The following is a 16025-nucleotide window of genomic DNA, read 5'->3' as shown; positions in this document are numbered from 1 at the left end:
TTGAGTATTTTATCTCTAAACCATATGAATTTGTGGGTATTAAGCTTTCCATTGGTACAAAATTTATGAATCTAGCTTTATTAGGAGAAGAGGAATTTTTTTCTTCTATTTAATAAAGGTTGAACTAAAAGAGCAAGGGTCTAAGGTCTCTTAGATCTATATGAATTCTAAAAAAAAAAAATGAAACAAGTGTAAAGTTAAGACATAAATATTTAAACATTTTTATAAATGCAATCAATATATTTTCAAATACTATTTTAAATTTGGTTTTCTAATCAAGATTATTTTTTTTTTCAGTTTTTTCTGCAATAATTCATCAATCTAAAGCTATGGAAAACACACAGGACACTAATGGTATAGTTTGGGAGAGTTCAATTATGGTTAAACAGGAATTGAGTGACGAAATCATAACATTTATGGACATGAAATCAGATGAAACATCAGCTATTTCAAGTTCAGAAGGAGTACAAACAAATATATCAACACTCTTTTCAAATTCTGAAGATATAAAGCAAAATGTATCAACACAATTTTCAACTGTTAAAGACAAATACTTGGAGGAAACAATGCAACCTTTAGTTTTAGAAGATAAAAATATTAATAAAACAAAGCCTTTGTTTCATTTAGAAGAGATGAAACAAGATAACCCAACATTTTCATCTTCTGAAGACATGAAACCAAATCTATCAACAGCATTTTCAATTTTTGAAGATATAAAACCTGAGATATTAACAATTTTACCTTTGGAGAGTGAAAAACAAAATGGTTTCAAAGCACAGCAACAACTTTCTTCCCCACCAGATTTAACTGATTTTAATGAAAATTTAGCAGTTTTAAAATCAGACCTTCAAAATGAATTAAAAGAACTCAAGTTATTGCATACAAAATTGATTGATAATCTCCCAACAGAATATCAGATAAATGATAAGGGACTGAAGACATACAAGTGTGATATGTGTTGTCAGAGATTTTTCCATTTTGATCATGTTAAACAACACATAAACATTCACACAAGGGTGAATCCATATGGTAATGATTTTCATCAGCAAGAAGTTGTTATGATCAGTCAGGGTGAACATAATAACAAAAGAAACCTAGAACAGGTATACAACAAGTCTAGTTTGTCTAAAAAGTTCACTACAAAGTCTAGTGTATCCATACACACACATATTCCATCTGGAATTAATAAGCCATATGAATGCTATGTGTGTCATAAAAAATATCATAATAAAAATCATTTAGCAAACCATATAAAGATACATTTAGGAGAAAGACCATATGAATGTGATGTGTGCCATAAAAACTTTAGTCAGAAAGGTCATTTATCAGAACATAAAAATATTCATTTACCAGAGAGACCATTTGAATGTGATGTGTGTCACAAAAAATTTAATCGTAAAAGTGATTTATCAAGACATAAAAATAAACATTTACTAGAGAGACCATATGAATGTGATGTGTGTCACAAAAAATTTAATTATAAAGGTAGTTTATCTAAACATAAAATAACTATCCATTCTAGTCTCAAGCCACATGAATGCGATGTTTGTCATAAAAGTTTTGCCTTTATTTCTAATTTATCTATACATAAAAATATTCATTTACCAGATAGACCTTATGAATGTGATGTGTGTCACAAAAAATTTAATTATAAAGGTAGTTTATCAGAGCATAAAAATGTTCATCTACCACAGAGACCATTTGAATGTGATGTGTGTCACAAAAATTTTTATCATAAAAGTGAATTATCAAGACATAAAAATATTCATTTACCCGAGAGACCATATGAATGTGATGTGTGTCTCAAAAAATTTAATCATAAAGATCAATTATCTAGACATAAAAAACAACATTTACCAGAGAGACCATATGAATGTGATGTGTGTCACAAAAAATTTAATCATAAAGATGATTTTTCAAAACATAAAAATATTCATTTACCAGAGAGACCATATGAATGTGATGTGTGTCATAAAAAATTTAGTCAAAATGGTTATTTATCTAAACATAAAATTATACATTTACCAGAGAGACCATATGAATGTGATGTGTGTCTCAAAAAATTTAATCATAAATATCAATTATCTAGACATAAAAAAAAACATTTACCAGAGAGACCATATGAATGTGCTGTGTGTCACAAAAAATTTAAGCATAAAGATGATTTTTCAAAACATAAAAATATTCATTTACCAGTGAGACCATATGAATGTGATGTGTGTCACAAAAAATTTAGTCAAAAAGGTTATTTATCTAAACATAAAAATATACATTTACCAGAGAGACCATATGAATGTGATGTGTGTAACAAAAAATTTAATTTTAAAGGTAGTTTATCTAAACATAAAAATATTCATTTACCAGAGACCATATGAATGTGACATTTGTAATAAAAAGTTTGCTCGTAAGTCTAGTTTATCTACACACACAAATTTTCACTCAGGACTTGAATGTGTTGTTGGTCATTAAATTCTCTTTCACAAGGATCTTCAATTATCTATATATAATATTATTGCTTTTTTTACTAATACCACAATGTGTAGGCTGAAAACACACCATTAATGTTTGTCATACAGGATATAATACTCTTCATAGTATTATTTGTCAAACAAAGTATTAGGAATGATTAATATGCTATCTAGACATTTCCTTTTGAAGATAAGTAAAATGAATGTATTATTTGTTACTGTTTTTAATTGTGTGCATCTATGTTGTAAACATGAAATTTAAACAAAGTTAAAAAAGTTATTAAAAAAGTTATTAAAAATGATTTAACATGATAATTTTTAAATATTCACACAACGGAAGAAACACTTCATGGAAAGAATGGATGTCATGAATCACTATAGTACATTTATTATATTGTACTAGGTGATTTTGGCTAGCTTTGTTCTGGTTTTTTGTAAAAAATGATGCCTAAATTCTTACCCATTACATTACTCATACAATAATACTAACCACTTATAAACACCAACATTTTAAATGTACAATTATGATTTGAATCATTGAAGTAATATTTACTCTGTATTTTTCTATATTGAATAAATAATTATATAACCCATTAAGTTAATCATAATTATAATAATTGAAGTGAGCAACAAAATTTATTAATTAATGTAGCTGAAAATGATTAAATTTTTAAGACATAAGATACAATTTGTTAATATGATTGAATCAGCTGTTATGATATATAGATCTAGACCTATATATATATATATATATATATATATATATGAATGTATGTGGGTTTGCTTGTTGATTTGTCCTTATAGCATTACTACACCATTGATGAATAGGTTTCTTTCTGTATGTGTTGGGGAGGGGCGGGGGGAGGAGAAAGATTCAATTTCACAAGGGCGGCGCACCAGCAAGGTTCGATGCTATTTTTCTCTATATTACGGTATATAAAAAGTCTGATGCGGGTTGATACTTTCATCCTAGTGCCTTAAATTTTTGGAGAGTTGATGAAAATACAGCTGTCTTAGCACTTGGTATCTGTTAACTGGTCGTCCTGCATACTGGGTAATGGGTACTACTATATTCAGCGGTAAAAATGCAACAGGCGCAGCCGCTGGCGCCCAGCGATTGCGGGGCCTAAGGCGCCTCGGACTCCCCTGTGAGCATTTTATCGCCTACGTTCATTTGAAAGAGTGCGCTAGGCTATGAATAGAATGGGGTTCTATAACAGCTCACTAAATTAATTCATGCGATAGGCTATGTATACATTGGTGTACTATAGTATTTTACTAAATCACATCAGGCGCGCCATCCGGCGCCTCGGCAGAGTGCGATTAGACGCCCTAGGCTATCATGTGAGCACTGTGGCGCCTACGTTAGTTTTAAAAGCACCCTACAATATTGACTCATAGGCACACGACATTCGAAGATTTAAAAATTAAACAGAACCAGGGTCCGTACACGGTGCCCCTGCGGTTATTAAACCAGGGGCTCTCGAGAGCGCCGCTCTACTTTCCACACTCATGGGCTGTCGCCGAAGTGTGATCTATGTTTTGGTATATCATCCAGCCCTGGAATTTTCTAGGCTGTCATGGACAGTATTTTTCAGGACATTCCAAATGTTTGTGTTTACTTTGACAATGTATACATAACTGGTAAGAATGACACTGAACATCTTAAAATACTTGATAAAGTCTTGAAAATAGTTGGTGAAAAGGGTCTAAAGATAAACAAAGATAAATGTCAATTCATGCTGACAGATATTAGTTTTCTGGATTATATTTTGAGCAAACAAGGTCTCAGACCTCAACCTGAGAAAACAAAAGCCATTAAAGAAGCACCCAAACCTGAAAATACCCAAAAGCTAAGAGCTTTTTTTGGGCTTGATAAATTACTATGCGAAATTCATAGGGAATCTGTCTGATAAACTATCACCACTGTACAAGCTGCTGCAGAAAAATGCAACGTGGCACTAGGGTAAACAACAAGATGCTGCTTTTAATGCAGCAAAAGAAGCTTTGTCTTCTGACACCTTGCTAACTCACTATGACCCAGGGAAAAGACTTATCTTAACATGTGAAGCTTCACCAGACGGTGTAGGAGCAGTTTTATCCCACATAGATGAAAAGGGTGACAGACCTATTGCTTTTGCCAGTAGATCTTTGAACCAGGCTGAGAAAAATTATTCTCAGTTAGATAGATAGGGAAGGCTTAGGCATCATATTTGGTGTTAAGAAATTTCACAAATTTCTGTTTGGTAGGGAGTTCACCATCTTTACAGATCATAAGCCATTGCTGGGTTTGTTTGGGGAAAACAAACCCCTGCCTGAGCATGCCTCACCAAGGGTTCAAAGGTGGGCTATCACACTAGCCGCATACAATTATGAATTGAAATACAAACCTGGATCTGAGAATAGTGCAGATGCTCTTAGTAATTTACCTTTAAAAAACCAAAGCCTTATTTATGTACCAGAGGATGTATTTGTTCTTTTTACTATCATAGATAACTCCAATATAAATGTGAATGATGTTAAGAGAGAAACACAAAAAGATGAGTGCTTGATAAAAGTATATGAGTACTGTAAGAATGGTTGGCCTGAAGAGTCAGTGGAGGATGATTTAAGGCCATATAAAATAAGAAACATAGAGTTAAGTCTAGTAGATGGATGTGTGCTATGGGGGTCAAGGGTTATCATCCACAAAAGGTTACAAAAAGAAGTTTTAAGAACCTTACATGATACTCATCTTGGTTCTTCCAAAATGAAGAGTCTTGCACGATCGTGGTTCTGGTGGCCACATATGGATGCTGATATTGAGAAATATGTAAAGCTTTGTTCAAGCTGTGCACAACATTCAAATCAACCAGCTACAGCACTTTTGCAAAACTGGGACTGGCCAATCGATCAATGGAAACGTATCCCTATAGATTTCGCAGGACCCTTTATGAACAAAATGTTCTTAATTGTTATTGATTCACATTCTAAGTGGTTAGAAGTTAAAATCATGAACACAATCACTGCAAGTGATACCATTATAGAACTTAAGGAAATATTTTCAACTCATGGGTTACCTGATCAAATTGTTTCAGATAATGGGCCTAGTTTCACTGCTCATGAGTTTAAACTGTTTTGTGTAGCAAATGGTATTGAGCATATAACCACATCACCCTATCATCCTGCTGGGAATGGTTTGGCTGATAGAGCGGTAGGCATATTCAAAACCGCTACGGTAAAAATGGGTACCGGTAATAAGTTTTCTCTGAGGGAAAGAGTAAACAGGTTCTTAGCCAAATACCGCACAACTCCTCATATAACAACAGGTGTTGCACCATGCGAATTACTGTGTGGTAGGAAAATTAAAACTCACCTTGACCTACTTTATCCAACTGTTCAAAGGTCTGTTTCCCAACATCAACATACACAAAAAATTAAATCATGACAAAACATCCATTGAGAGAGAATTTGGAGTTAATGATAATGTGTATCTGAGAAATTATGGGAGAGGAGAAAAATGGATGCCAGGTCAAATTGTTCAATGCACAGGACCTGTGTCTTATAAAGTAAAAACAAATGATGGACTTATTGTCCGTAGACATGCAGACCAGTTAAAAATAACTTGTGCAGATAATAAGTGTGAATCTGTCAATCCCACCAGATCTGACCAGTTCACACCAACTCAATTTGTTCCACAACCAAGGTCTGTTGATATGAGTAAACCAAGTATTCTAGAGTCAGAAAATGTAAATTCTGGAATTAATGATTTAGATCCTGGACTTCCTGAGCTAGAGAGTCCAGATGGTCAGAATCTTGAGTCACCAAATCAACAGCCACTGAGAAGGTCAAACAGGACAATCAAAGTCCCAGATAAGTTAGACCTATGATTTTAAAGGTCAAGAGGACTTTGACATCATTGTTTTGTATTTTAATTATGTTGTAGCATATTTTGCATTTGTTGTAAGGGTGTAATCTACCAAATGATTCAAATCATATAATGTTCATGTTACAATATATTTGGTGATTTTAGGATACTATCATTTGTTCTATTGAGAGCTGTGTTGTTGTTTACTAAGGGTAAGGGATGTAATATATTGAGAATTGTGAAGTCAAGGGAACTCACTCTTCTTGTATTAGTCTTATATTTATAATGTTGTTTTGAGTGATGTCCCTGGTATGTCATGTGTCTTCCGGTAGCTGATTAAAGACTAGATATATCAACATGGCGTCATCGTCCAGTGTATCATTATAGAAACAACAATCTATTACAGTGGTTGTAAAGAACATACTGACAGAACTTCGAGTAGCATCGTTCCACACGCTTATAGTTGATGAAAGTACTGACATAACTGTACATAAAATACTAATCCTTCATTTTAAATTTTGGCCAGTCAATTATTTATTTTACTAAACCGTTTTTGGAGGAATAATTCAGCTTACCGCATGTGACGCCTGAGCTCTGGAGGCAGCCATAACACAGTACTACACTAAACATCAACTTGAAATGAACCGCATGGTAATGATAACATCGCACGAAACTAGGCGCGTTTGCGCCTGATTTAATTTAGTGAGCTGCGCCTGTTGCAGTTTTACTCCTCAAAGTGTTATGGCACTAGGATGATTGGTGTCTAACCGCATCAGACTTTTTATATACCGTGTTATAGAGACAAATTAGACCTGTGATTTTAAAGGTTGAGAGGACTTTGACATCATTGTTTTGTTTTGTATTTTAATTATGTTTGTAGCATATTTTGCAATTGTTTGTAAGGATTTAATCTACCAAATGATTCAAGTCATGTAATGTTTTGTATTGACTTTTAGAGTGTTGTTAATTGAAAGATACTATCATTCATTCTCTTGAGAGCTATGTTATTATTTACTAAGGGTAAAGGGATGTAATATATTGAGCTTTGTGAATTCAAGGGAACTCACTCTTCTTGTTTTAGTCTTGTAATGTTTGAGTGATGTCCCTTGCATGTCAAGTGTTTCCGGCTCTCGGTTGTTGTTACAGAATAAACAAGGCATGTAAATAAGATGGCTTCTTTGTCAGTTGTATTCTAAGAAAAACCACAATCTACATCACAGTTATGTTTCGTATTTTCTCTAATACTTAAGGACAGATAATAAGGGATTTTAGTTAATGCATTAGTTGACGCAGAGGCGTAGCTAGGGAGGGGGGGGGGCTGCCCCGGGCGCCGAACCTATAGGGCGCCAAAAGGGGTGGACATTTTTTTTAAAGCTGAATTTATGCTGCAGTTTTTAATTATAAGCAGTCTAAGTTAAGAAATGTAATGTTTTCAAGCCTTTACATACTTATTTAACTATTTTTTTTATCTTGATAGGTTAACTGTAAAATATGTAACATTTAGAAACAGTGACCGGCAAAAACCGCTAGATATGTGTGTGTGTGGAAGGGGGGCCTTTTTTGCGACCAAAATCGTAAAAATTTAAATTAGATTGATTAATTGTTAAACGTTACGAGAAAGTAAAATGTATGGTGGGTGGCCGTGGCACGTTTTTTCGCCAATGTAAATGGGAAGGATTTACACTGGAACGGTGATTAGATAAATCGTATTATACTAAGAATATAAACCAATTGTATTAGTGCGTAATGTACAATTTCACAAGCCAGTTTTGTTAAGATATGACTCGACTAGTTCTTTGTAAGATTCTTACGATTCGCTCGACTTCAACTTGAAAGATCAGATACTTTTACTTGATTGCATTACATCTTGCCTGGGTCACTGTAGTAAAGAGAATTAAATATCACGATTCTTGTATCGCTATCCGATTAGTAAAATAGCATACAGTCGGAGCGGTTGGGTGGACGACAATACTCTTGCCGAAATTTTAAGAGCTAAAAAATAGTATATTGTACAGAATTGATAATTTTTTGATTGCTTGTTTCATTATCGCTCCACTTGTGGCCCATGGGGAGCAAAGGCAAGTCATAATACTGCAATGTTCATATAGTTAAGGCCACTAGACCTACTAAACGATGTAAAAATGGTACAACACCACGACTGCTGATTGCTAATGCTATATTACTTTTTACAACCTAACTGATAATTTAAAAGTGTAATACACTATTATCGGAATTGTTAAAAAACAAGACAAAAAGTAGACCAAATAAGCTTGCACCTTTTACAAAGTACACTATAAAGCAGTGGCTTTTAACCTTTTTGGAGGTACCGAACCCTACCAATTTCATATGCACCTATACCGAACCCTTCTTAATAGATTTATCGTCCAGATAAAATCTTGAAACCTACGAGCGCGCCATGACCTCCGCCAAAGCCCTGAGACTGAATTACCGAACCTCTTGGGTTCGATCGTACGCGTATTAAAAACCACTGATCGAAACTTTTGTGATTTCTTCTTTTTATTCGTTTCGGTTTCATCAGGAGCATAGGCGTAGGCAACACTTCGTTTACTATTTAAAGTGTAGGCCTATAAACATATTTTCTGTTTCAGTCTGACGTGAATAAATCTTTAGGCCCGCCAGAATGCGCTCGTGGGATCACACTAAATCAACTGACTGTAAAAACGAGGGGGGGGGGATGAGTGTCATAAGCCCTACTCTAACCAGATAAACAAGTTAATTAAACAGTCTAGTGACATTTAAGCGCAATTTCCTTATGTTTTATTTACAATGGAGTTACATGACTAAAAACCATTGCGCGCCTAGCTACTGAACGTGATGGCGCAGCTATTGAACGTGATGACGCGTGTGGTGTGGTGTGGTTGGATAAACATGCCTACTAATTCGGTCCAAATTTTAATTAATTCAAAAATTTTTTTATGACCGAACGAAAGGATATTTATGAAAACTTTCTTCGGCAATATTGTTCTAAATTATGGCAGGAATCGATTGGTAAATGTTTCAAGTCGCTAAGTCGTCTGGTTGCCGAGATATGGGCCAAAACGGCATTTTTTCGAGGTTTTTTCGCTTTTCCGGGAAATCCATGAAAGAAACCCGGAATTTTTTGGCCTATGTTCATCCTCGTAACTTGCTTAACATAATTGCTTTTGGAACTAGTCCTCAATATTGCTTCGTTGAGGAGGAGATACGACTTAAAGCTGCGGACACACATACATTCCCAGAAATGACGGGTTAATATTATTAAAACGCAACGAGAAAAATGGCCCGTTGAGGAAGGATACAACGGGCGCTAGGCTGATAGTGCTGTCTCTTTTCTCTAAACTAAAACCAACCCACCCCTCATCACCCCCCACCCACACCCCCCCACACACCACCCCCACACACCACCCCCCACCCCCACCCCCCCCCACCCCCCCCCCCCCAAAAAAAACATGTCTACCGTCCCATTCAACGAAATATAATTATATACTTTTTCCATAAAATTCTACCCCCGCCCCCGAAAATTTCAAGTACCCCCACCCCTCTCCGGGGAGGAAAAAGTCTGAAAGAAACACTGAAACCAACCCACCCCCCACCCCCCACACCCCCACACACCACCCCAGACCCCCCCCCCCCCCCAAACACCACCCCCAGCCCTCCACCCCCCCCCCCCCCCCAAAAAAAAACATGTCTACCGTCCCATTCAACGAAATATAATTATATACTTTTTCCAGTGTCCGCCCCCTCCCAGAAAATTCTACCCCCGCCCCCGAAAATTTCAAGTACCCCACCCCTCTCCGGGGAGGAAAAAGTCTGAAACCCACCCCCCCCCACACACCTACCCTCACCCCCACACCACCCCCCCCACACACCCCCCCCCACCCCTCCACCCCCCCCCCCCCCAAAAAAAAAACATGTCTACCGTCCCATTGCAAGAAAACCACTTTTTAGATTAGACACATTAATTAGGCGGTAATTTTACTATAGAGTATCGATAAAGAAATTTCTTTTGAGTTAGGGAGGGGGGGGGGGTGGGCTCAGACGTTCTTACGCGGGGGGTGGGGCTTCGCCCCTACCTGAAGAATTATATGCAAGAAACTCTTCACGCAAACCATTTAGATTAGACAAAATTTCCTTTTTTTTCAATGTTTACGCGAGAATCAATGACGTCATATTACTGTGTGCACTCTCTGGTTTGAGATTATGTTCTACTCTATGCTAAATGTGTCGACGTCATATTTCGTTTTTCGAATTACTGTGCATGTTTTTATTTTGCTTGTGTTTTCTCTAGAGCGTTCTTGTCAGACAGAGCGTTCTTGTCAGACAGAGCGTTCTTGTCAGACAGACAGCGAAACTATTATTATAGACTAGATAAATGGCCCGTTGAGGAAGGGTACAACGGGCGCTAGGCTGATAGTGCTGTCTCTTTTCTCTAAACTAAAACCATCTAGAATCGAGTTTTTAGAAATATTCGATATAGATATTCTAGTGCAGTCGTATTATGTTTCAACTAGAAAATTACCGCCATTATGACAATCTTAAAGCCGAAATCGATCGCTCGATTCTAATGAGTTTATCTCGCGAACATGTCCTGTATGGTGCTTTCACATTTTAAATAAGTTTATGTATTAAACACATTATAAGTGTCTCGCCATTAGTTTTAAGTGTCCATTAAATAAACCAATACTATAATAGTAACAGTTTTATGGCATTTACTACTTCTGTTTTCAAGTTATCATACATGTCAAATCCCCGAGCTAGCGCTTCGGCCTTGACAACGCCATGGTGTCGGTTTAGCACCGCATTACCTATTTCCGATAAAATACGCGCACTAATGCCAATGGCGTAGTTTTCGAAGTTGGAAAGAATTTAAATTGTGGGTGGCACTGTTAAAACTAGATAAAATACATTGATCAAGTTATCTATTAAAAACGACAGGCAAGAAGCTTAGGCTTACATTAACTAATGTCAAGCATTTCACACATATCTTACTTAGATTTAAGGCTGATAGCCTTATACTTAATACTATTATACTTTATACTATAAATAAGTTATAGGCCTATTTCTTAGTATAACTAATGCTATATACTATATGTATCGATTGATAAAATAAGTCTGGGCCTATTATTGGTTACTAGGCATGCTGCCCAGCTTCACTTAGGCTTTCGAAAACATTGAGAATTTGAATGCTTAATTAATTCGCCCAAATAAGGCGCCAATCAGTCGAGGTCAGTTTTGACCCCCTCATCGTAGACTTTTCGGCCAACCGGCACCCGTGTTCTGTCGCCCCAAGGCAAGATCCTGCCAAATTTGATGCGCCTGCGGCGCCGGGGAGTGCCCTATCGGGCACCCGACAACTTAGCTTTATATATTACTAGAATACCCGTCATCCGTTGGATAACTGTGGGTTTCGGGGGTCATCCATCAAAAAACATCACGTCTGTCACTCAGAGGCATAGCGGGGACAAACTTTTCGATTTGAACCCCCCCCCCCTCAAACTTTTGATGTGCACCCCCCCCCCCCCCACTCAAACTTTCTATTTGAACCCCCTCAACCTTTCAATTCATTTTTCCAAACCATTTTGGCGCCCCAACATATGTCCCCTCCGCCCCCCCCTTCCCCCCGCCTCCCCTCCCCTATCGTCCCCCCCCCCCCTCCTCGGTACGCTACTGCAGTGTCACTTATCGTCACATTCAAAAATATGTTTTTTATCTTTTGAAAACACCGAAAACACCGATTTCGGACTATCCCTTCATATACTGACGTCACATGTGACCTAATCAACTCTACTTCACCTGCCCAGTGTCCCGTCAAGTCTCAGACAACATGTATTTATCGTTTAAAAAACGATTCCAGCCGAGCATGTCTCTGACCACACTATCCTTTCATATGCTTAGGACAAAGAAACAGATGAACCCTACTTCACCTGCCCTGTGCCCCGCGAGGTCCTGATAGTCAACCTTATCATTCACATATAGGGCTTAAGAAAAAATAATTGAAAACGTAAAAAAAAAGTTCTATTAATTTTTATGACACTGACTTTAAAATTTAGCCTTCATTCTCCAAAGCAAATTTTAAAATGCTTTTCTGGCATATCTAGCCCTGGCCACCTATACCATGTTTAAATAATGTGAACACCCGCCATTTTGCTCGTGGTAAACATGGCCTAAAAATGGTCGGAAGTCATGCGTCCGGTCCGGACGCCATATTGTTGTTAGCAGCCGACCACGCCTCCAAGTTAGTGAGTAATCCTACTATATCTAGATATAGAACCTAGATTAAAAAAATCCCATGTATTCTCGAATTAGATGATCATTGAAGCTAAACAAAGATTTATATAAAATAATTAAGGCCTGAAATAGATTCTAGATGTAGAATTTACATTAAGTCTAGATCTAGAATTTACATTGAGTCTAGAGTGACCTAGATCTAGGCTAGATCTAGATCTAGATCTAGAATCTAGGCTAGATTCATAACTTTCCTTCGACAGCTGATCTTTAGATCTAGACTAATCTAGAGAAATTTATTGTAAAACTAAATGAAAAAAGACAGTTTAAAATTGATATAAGTGTTGGAACGTAATAAATACAGCAAACGGACGTATTGTTAAAGTTATGATCGACAGAAAATTAGATTTAGAACGCGTTAAACTTTTGAATGGGAACACAATTTTCTTCGATAGACGCCGCCATTTTATTGTACTAAAGAGTAAACAAAAAACTGTGACGTCACGGTCCCGCCGAGTGTAGTGGTCGTTCTAAACTTAAAAAAAAATAGGGTTACTCTACGTATGAATAAATCAATAAATTAATTAACGTCTTTAAATAAATGTGTGATTAACAGTCTGTCTGCATTAAAAAATTATTCTCTACCTACATACTATTTTACAGCTCTCCAGATAGAGTAGAACATATCACAATAGTCAATCAGGCAAACAAACAAATAAATATTCAAACATGTAAACAAACTTGACTTTTAGTAGTATATAGATAGATAGAGATTAGCAAATTGCATAGATAAACAAAGATTTCAATAAAGTAATTAAGGCCTGAAATACTTTAGTATGGAAATGTATTATTTGAATAGATTCTAGATCTAGGTAGGGTCTACATCTGTGTGTCTAGTTTTTCTGTAGATCTAGTTTAGGCAGAGATAATCGTATTGTATACATTTCATAGTGTACGTAGCTCTAAATCATATTTGAATGAAATAGTTCATTTCTTTTTATTCTAATCTCGGAAGATGACGTCATCAGTTTCGTGCTCTTTTTTTAGTGTAAATAATAAGCGACGTCATTGTTAATTGCATTCTATTCCCAAGTTTAAACACTTTTCCAGTTGGATAAATAAAATTGTTTTTCTACATTTGAATACGCCTTTATTTTTTATTTTTCTTCTTTAAATAAAATTGTGGTTATACATTTAAAACATCTAACATATTATTTTCAACAAAAGTCCGTATAATTTAAAGTTCTCGATATATCGTTGTAGATTCTGATGTGATGTCCGGCGAAAATATTTTGCGGACAGACAGAGAGACAATTTTTACATTCAATAATAAAAAGTAACAAAAAACAAATAACAACAAACAATACGAAATTAAATCACTGCATGTTGCCAATATATATATTCATGTAAGCAGATAGACAGGGAAGCTGTAACTTCTGATGTGGTACAACTTAACACTTAGCTTAATAAACTTTTACAAGAATTTAAGGTTTTTCTATTGATTAGTTGTACCAAAATATCAATAGGGCCTGATAAAGGCCCTAGTATATTAAAGTAGTTTCCCTTTTGGACCTGTCAATCCATCATCCATAAAGCAGCTGAAGTAGAGTTTATCTGTTTCTTGACAACTGCACATGAAGTGATGGTGTGGTCAGCTATCTGCTAAGCTATCTTTACTTTCCCTTGGGTCAGGTACTCATCTGACCCTGGTGGATGCTGCACGCTGCACAGACAGACTCATCTGAGATCTGAGCTTAAGACTTGCATGTTAGTAATTGAGTGCTTTACCACACCATCCATAGTTTTATTTTTCAGCATTCTTCTTATGACATGCTTCAGTGTCAATCACCAAATTTATCCTATCTATTATAGTAACATTCTGGACATACGTCTGTTGCAGTCACTATAATTACTATAAAAGGGTGCAACACCCTTTCATAGGACTTTTTAATTATATGCAGTCATACTTAATCTAATTTTTTTCTATATTTCTATTGCCCCCACCCTCTAGCAAAGTTTCAATTTTAATATAAAAAAAAACAACATAGACTTTCAGACTGCATATTGACCTATATAGAACAGCACCCCTTACTTTGATTTGACTTGATTAGTTCTAAGTATCCTCCATCAAATTTTGATTTTACTTTCATATTTCTATTGCCCACACTCTCTAGCACTAATGTGCAAAGTTTTATAATTATATCTCAAATAGCAGCAGTGGTATGCAAGCCTAAAGTCAATCACACAACTAAATCCGATGTTACAGTGATATATAACAAGTTTAATACATAACTTTAAAAATTCATTAAAAAAACTATTAGGCCTAGAATGATAAATTTGGTATTTTTAACAAAGGGGTATATTATAGGATTAATCTGTGTACATTTTATCATTCTATGATAATTTGGAAAACTATCCCAACATTCCAAAGTTTAAGGCTACATTTCTATTTATTTTCATCAAGCCTAAGTTATAACCCGATGTTTCTCTTTCGAAAAAAGCAGACAGGCAGGATTATTTAGAAGGGCTATGAGTTGATAAAGAAGAATTAATAATAATTAATAATATTAATAGGCCTATAATATAAATAAGTATATTTTGAATATTTTCGGATCTTTGTTATAAAATATTGTAAATCTATAAGTCTATTACCTACCTAAAAACCTATATTTACATATTTAAAGGTAGATTCTAATCTAATAATAAAAATAATAACTATCAATTATTTATAGGCCTATTATTAATATTATTAATTAACATTAATGCTTCTTTATCAACTCATAGCCCTTCTTCAAAATCTCATCAAGGCTTATTAATTTAAAATTAAAAAATGATTAAATAACAGGACTATTAATAATTAACTAGACATCCCTAGGATAAGTGTAGGTTTTAGGGGTCATCCATAACATTACGTCTTTCATTTATCATCATAAAATAACCAGACCCCACATTCAAAAAGACGTTTTTTATCTTTTAAAAACACCGATTTCTGCTAAGCATAGGTCTGACCACACTATCCCTTCATATATATCACAGGTGACCTGCTCAACTCTACTTCACCTGCCCAGTGTCACGCCAAGTCTCAGACAACATGTTTTTATTGTTTAAATAAAAACAATTCTGGTTGAGCATGTCTCTGACAACACTATGCCTTCATATGCTTAAGACAAAGAAACAGATGAACTCTACTTCATCTGCCCTGTATCCCGCCAAGTTCAGATAGTCAAATTTATCATTAACATCTAAAAAAAAAAATTATGAAGTATGAAAATTACATTTTTGAGTATTTTATCTCTAAACCATATGAGTTTGTGGGCATTAAACTTTCCATTGGTACTAAATTTATGAATCTAGCTTTATTAGGAGAAGAGGAATTTTTTTCTTCTATTTAATAAAGGTTGAACTAAAAGAGCAAGGGTCTAAGGTCTCTTAGATCTATATAAATTCTAAAAATAAATGAAGCAAGTGTAAAGTTAAGAAATAAA

General features: G+C 35.5%; 1 protein-coding gene across 7 annotated transcripts in view; it reads left to right on the top strand.

The window, feature by feature from the left end:
* The window catches only part of LOC131948678 (zinc finger protein 883-like), a 62896-nt gene that overhangs the window by 43687 nt on the left and 3184 nt on the right, over positions 1-16025 (top strand). For 2 of the 7 annotated variants that reach the window (XM_059310319.1, XM_059310320.1), the window contains exon 2: positions 298-3117. The exons of 3 other annotated variants lie outside the window; for them this stretch is intronic. In XM_059310319.1, the coding sequence (XP_059166302.1) occupies positions 330-2375 (2046 nt within the window). In that variant the 5' untranslated portion in view covers positions 298-329 and the 3' untranslated portion in view covers positions 2376-3117. Of the gene's footprint in view, positions 1-297; positions 3118-10845; positions 10906-15576; positions 15803-16025 lie in introns of those variants that run through there. 2 more of the 7 variants (XM_059310322.1, XM_059310325.1) reach the window with 2 other exon arrangements.

The sequence above is a fragment of the Physella acuta genome, unplaced genomic scaffold (assembly GCF_028476545.2).
Source record: "Physella acuta isolate Inbredline_101_S28 unplaced genomic scaffold, ASM2847654v3 ptg000657l, whole genome shotgun sequence".
Taxonomy (NCBI): domain Eukaryota; kingdom Metazoa; phylum Mollusca; class Gastropoda; family Physidae; genus Physella; species Physella acuta.
This window is presented reverse-complemented; position numbering and strand designations above follow the sequence as displayed.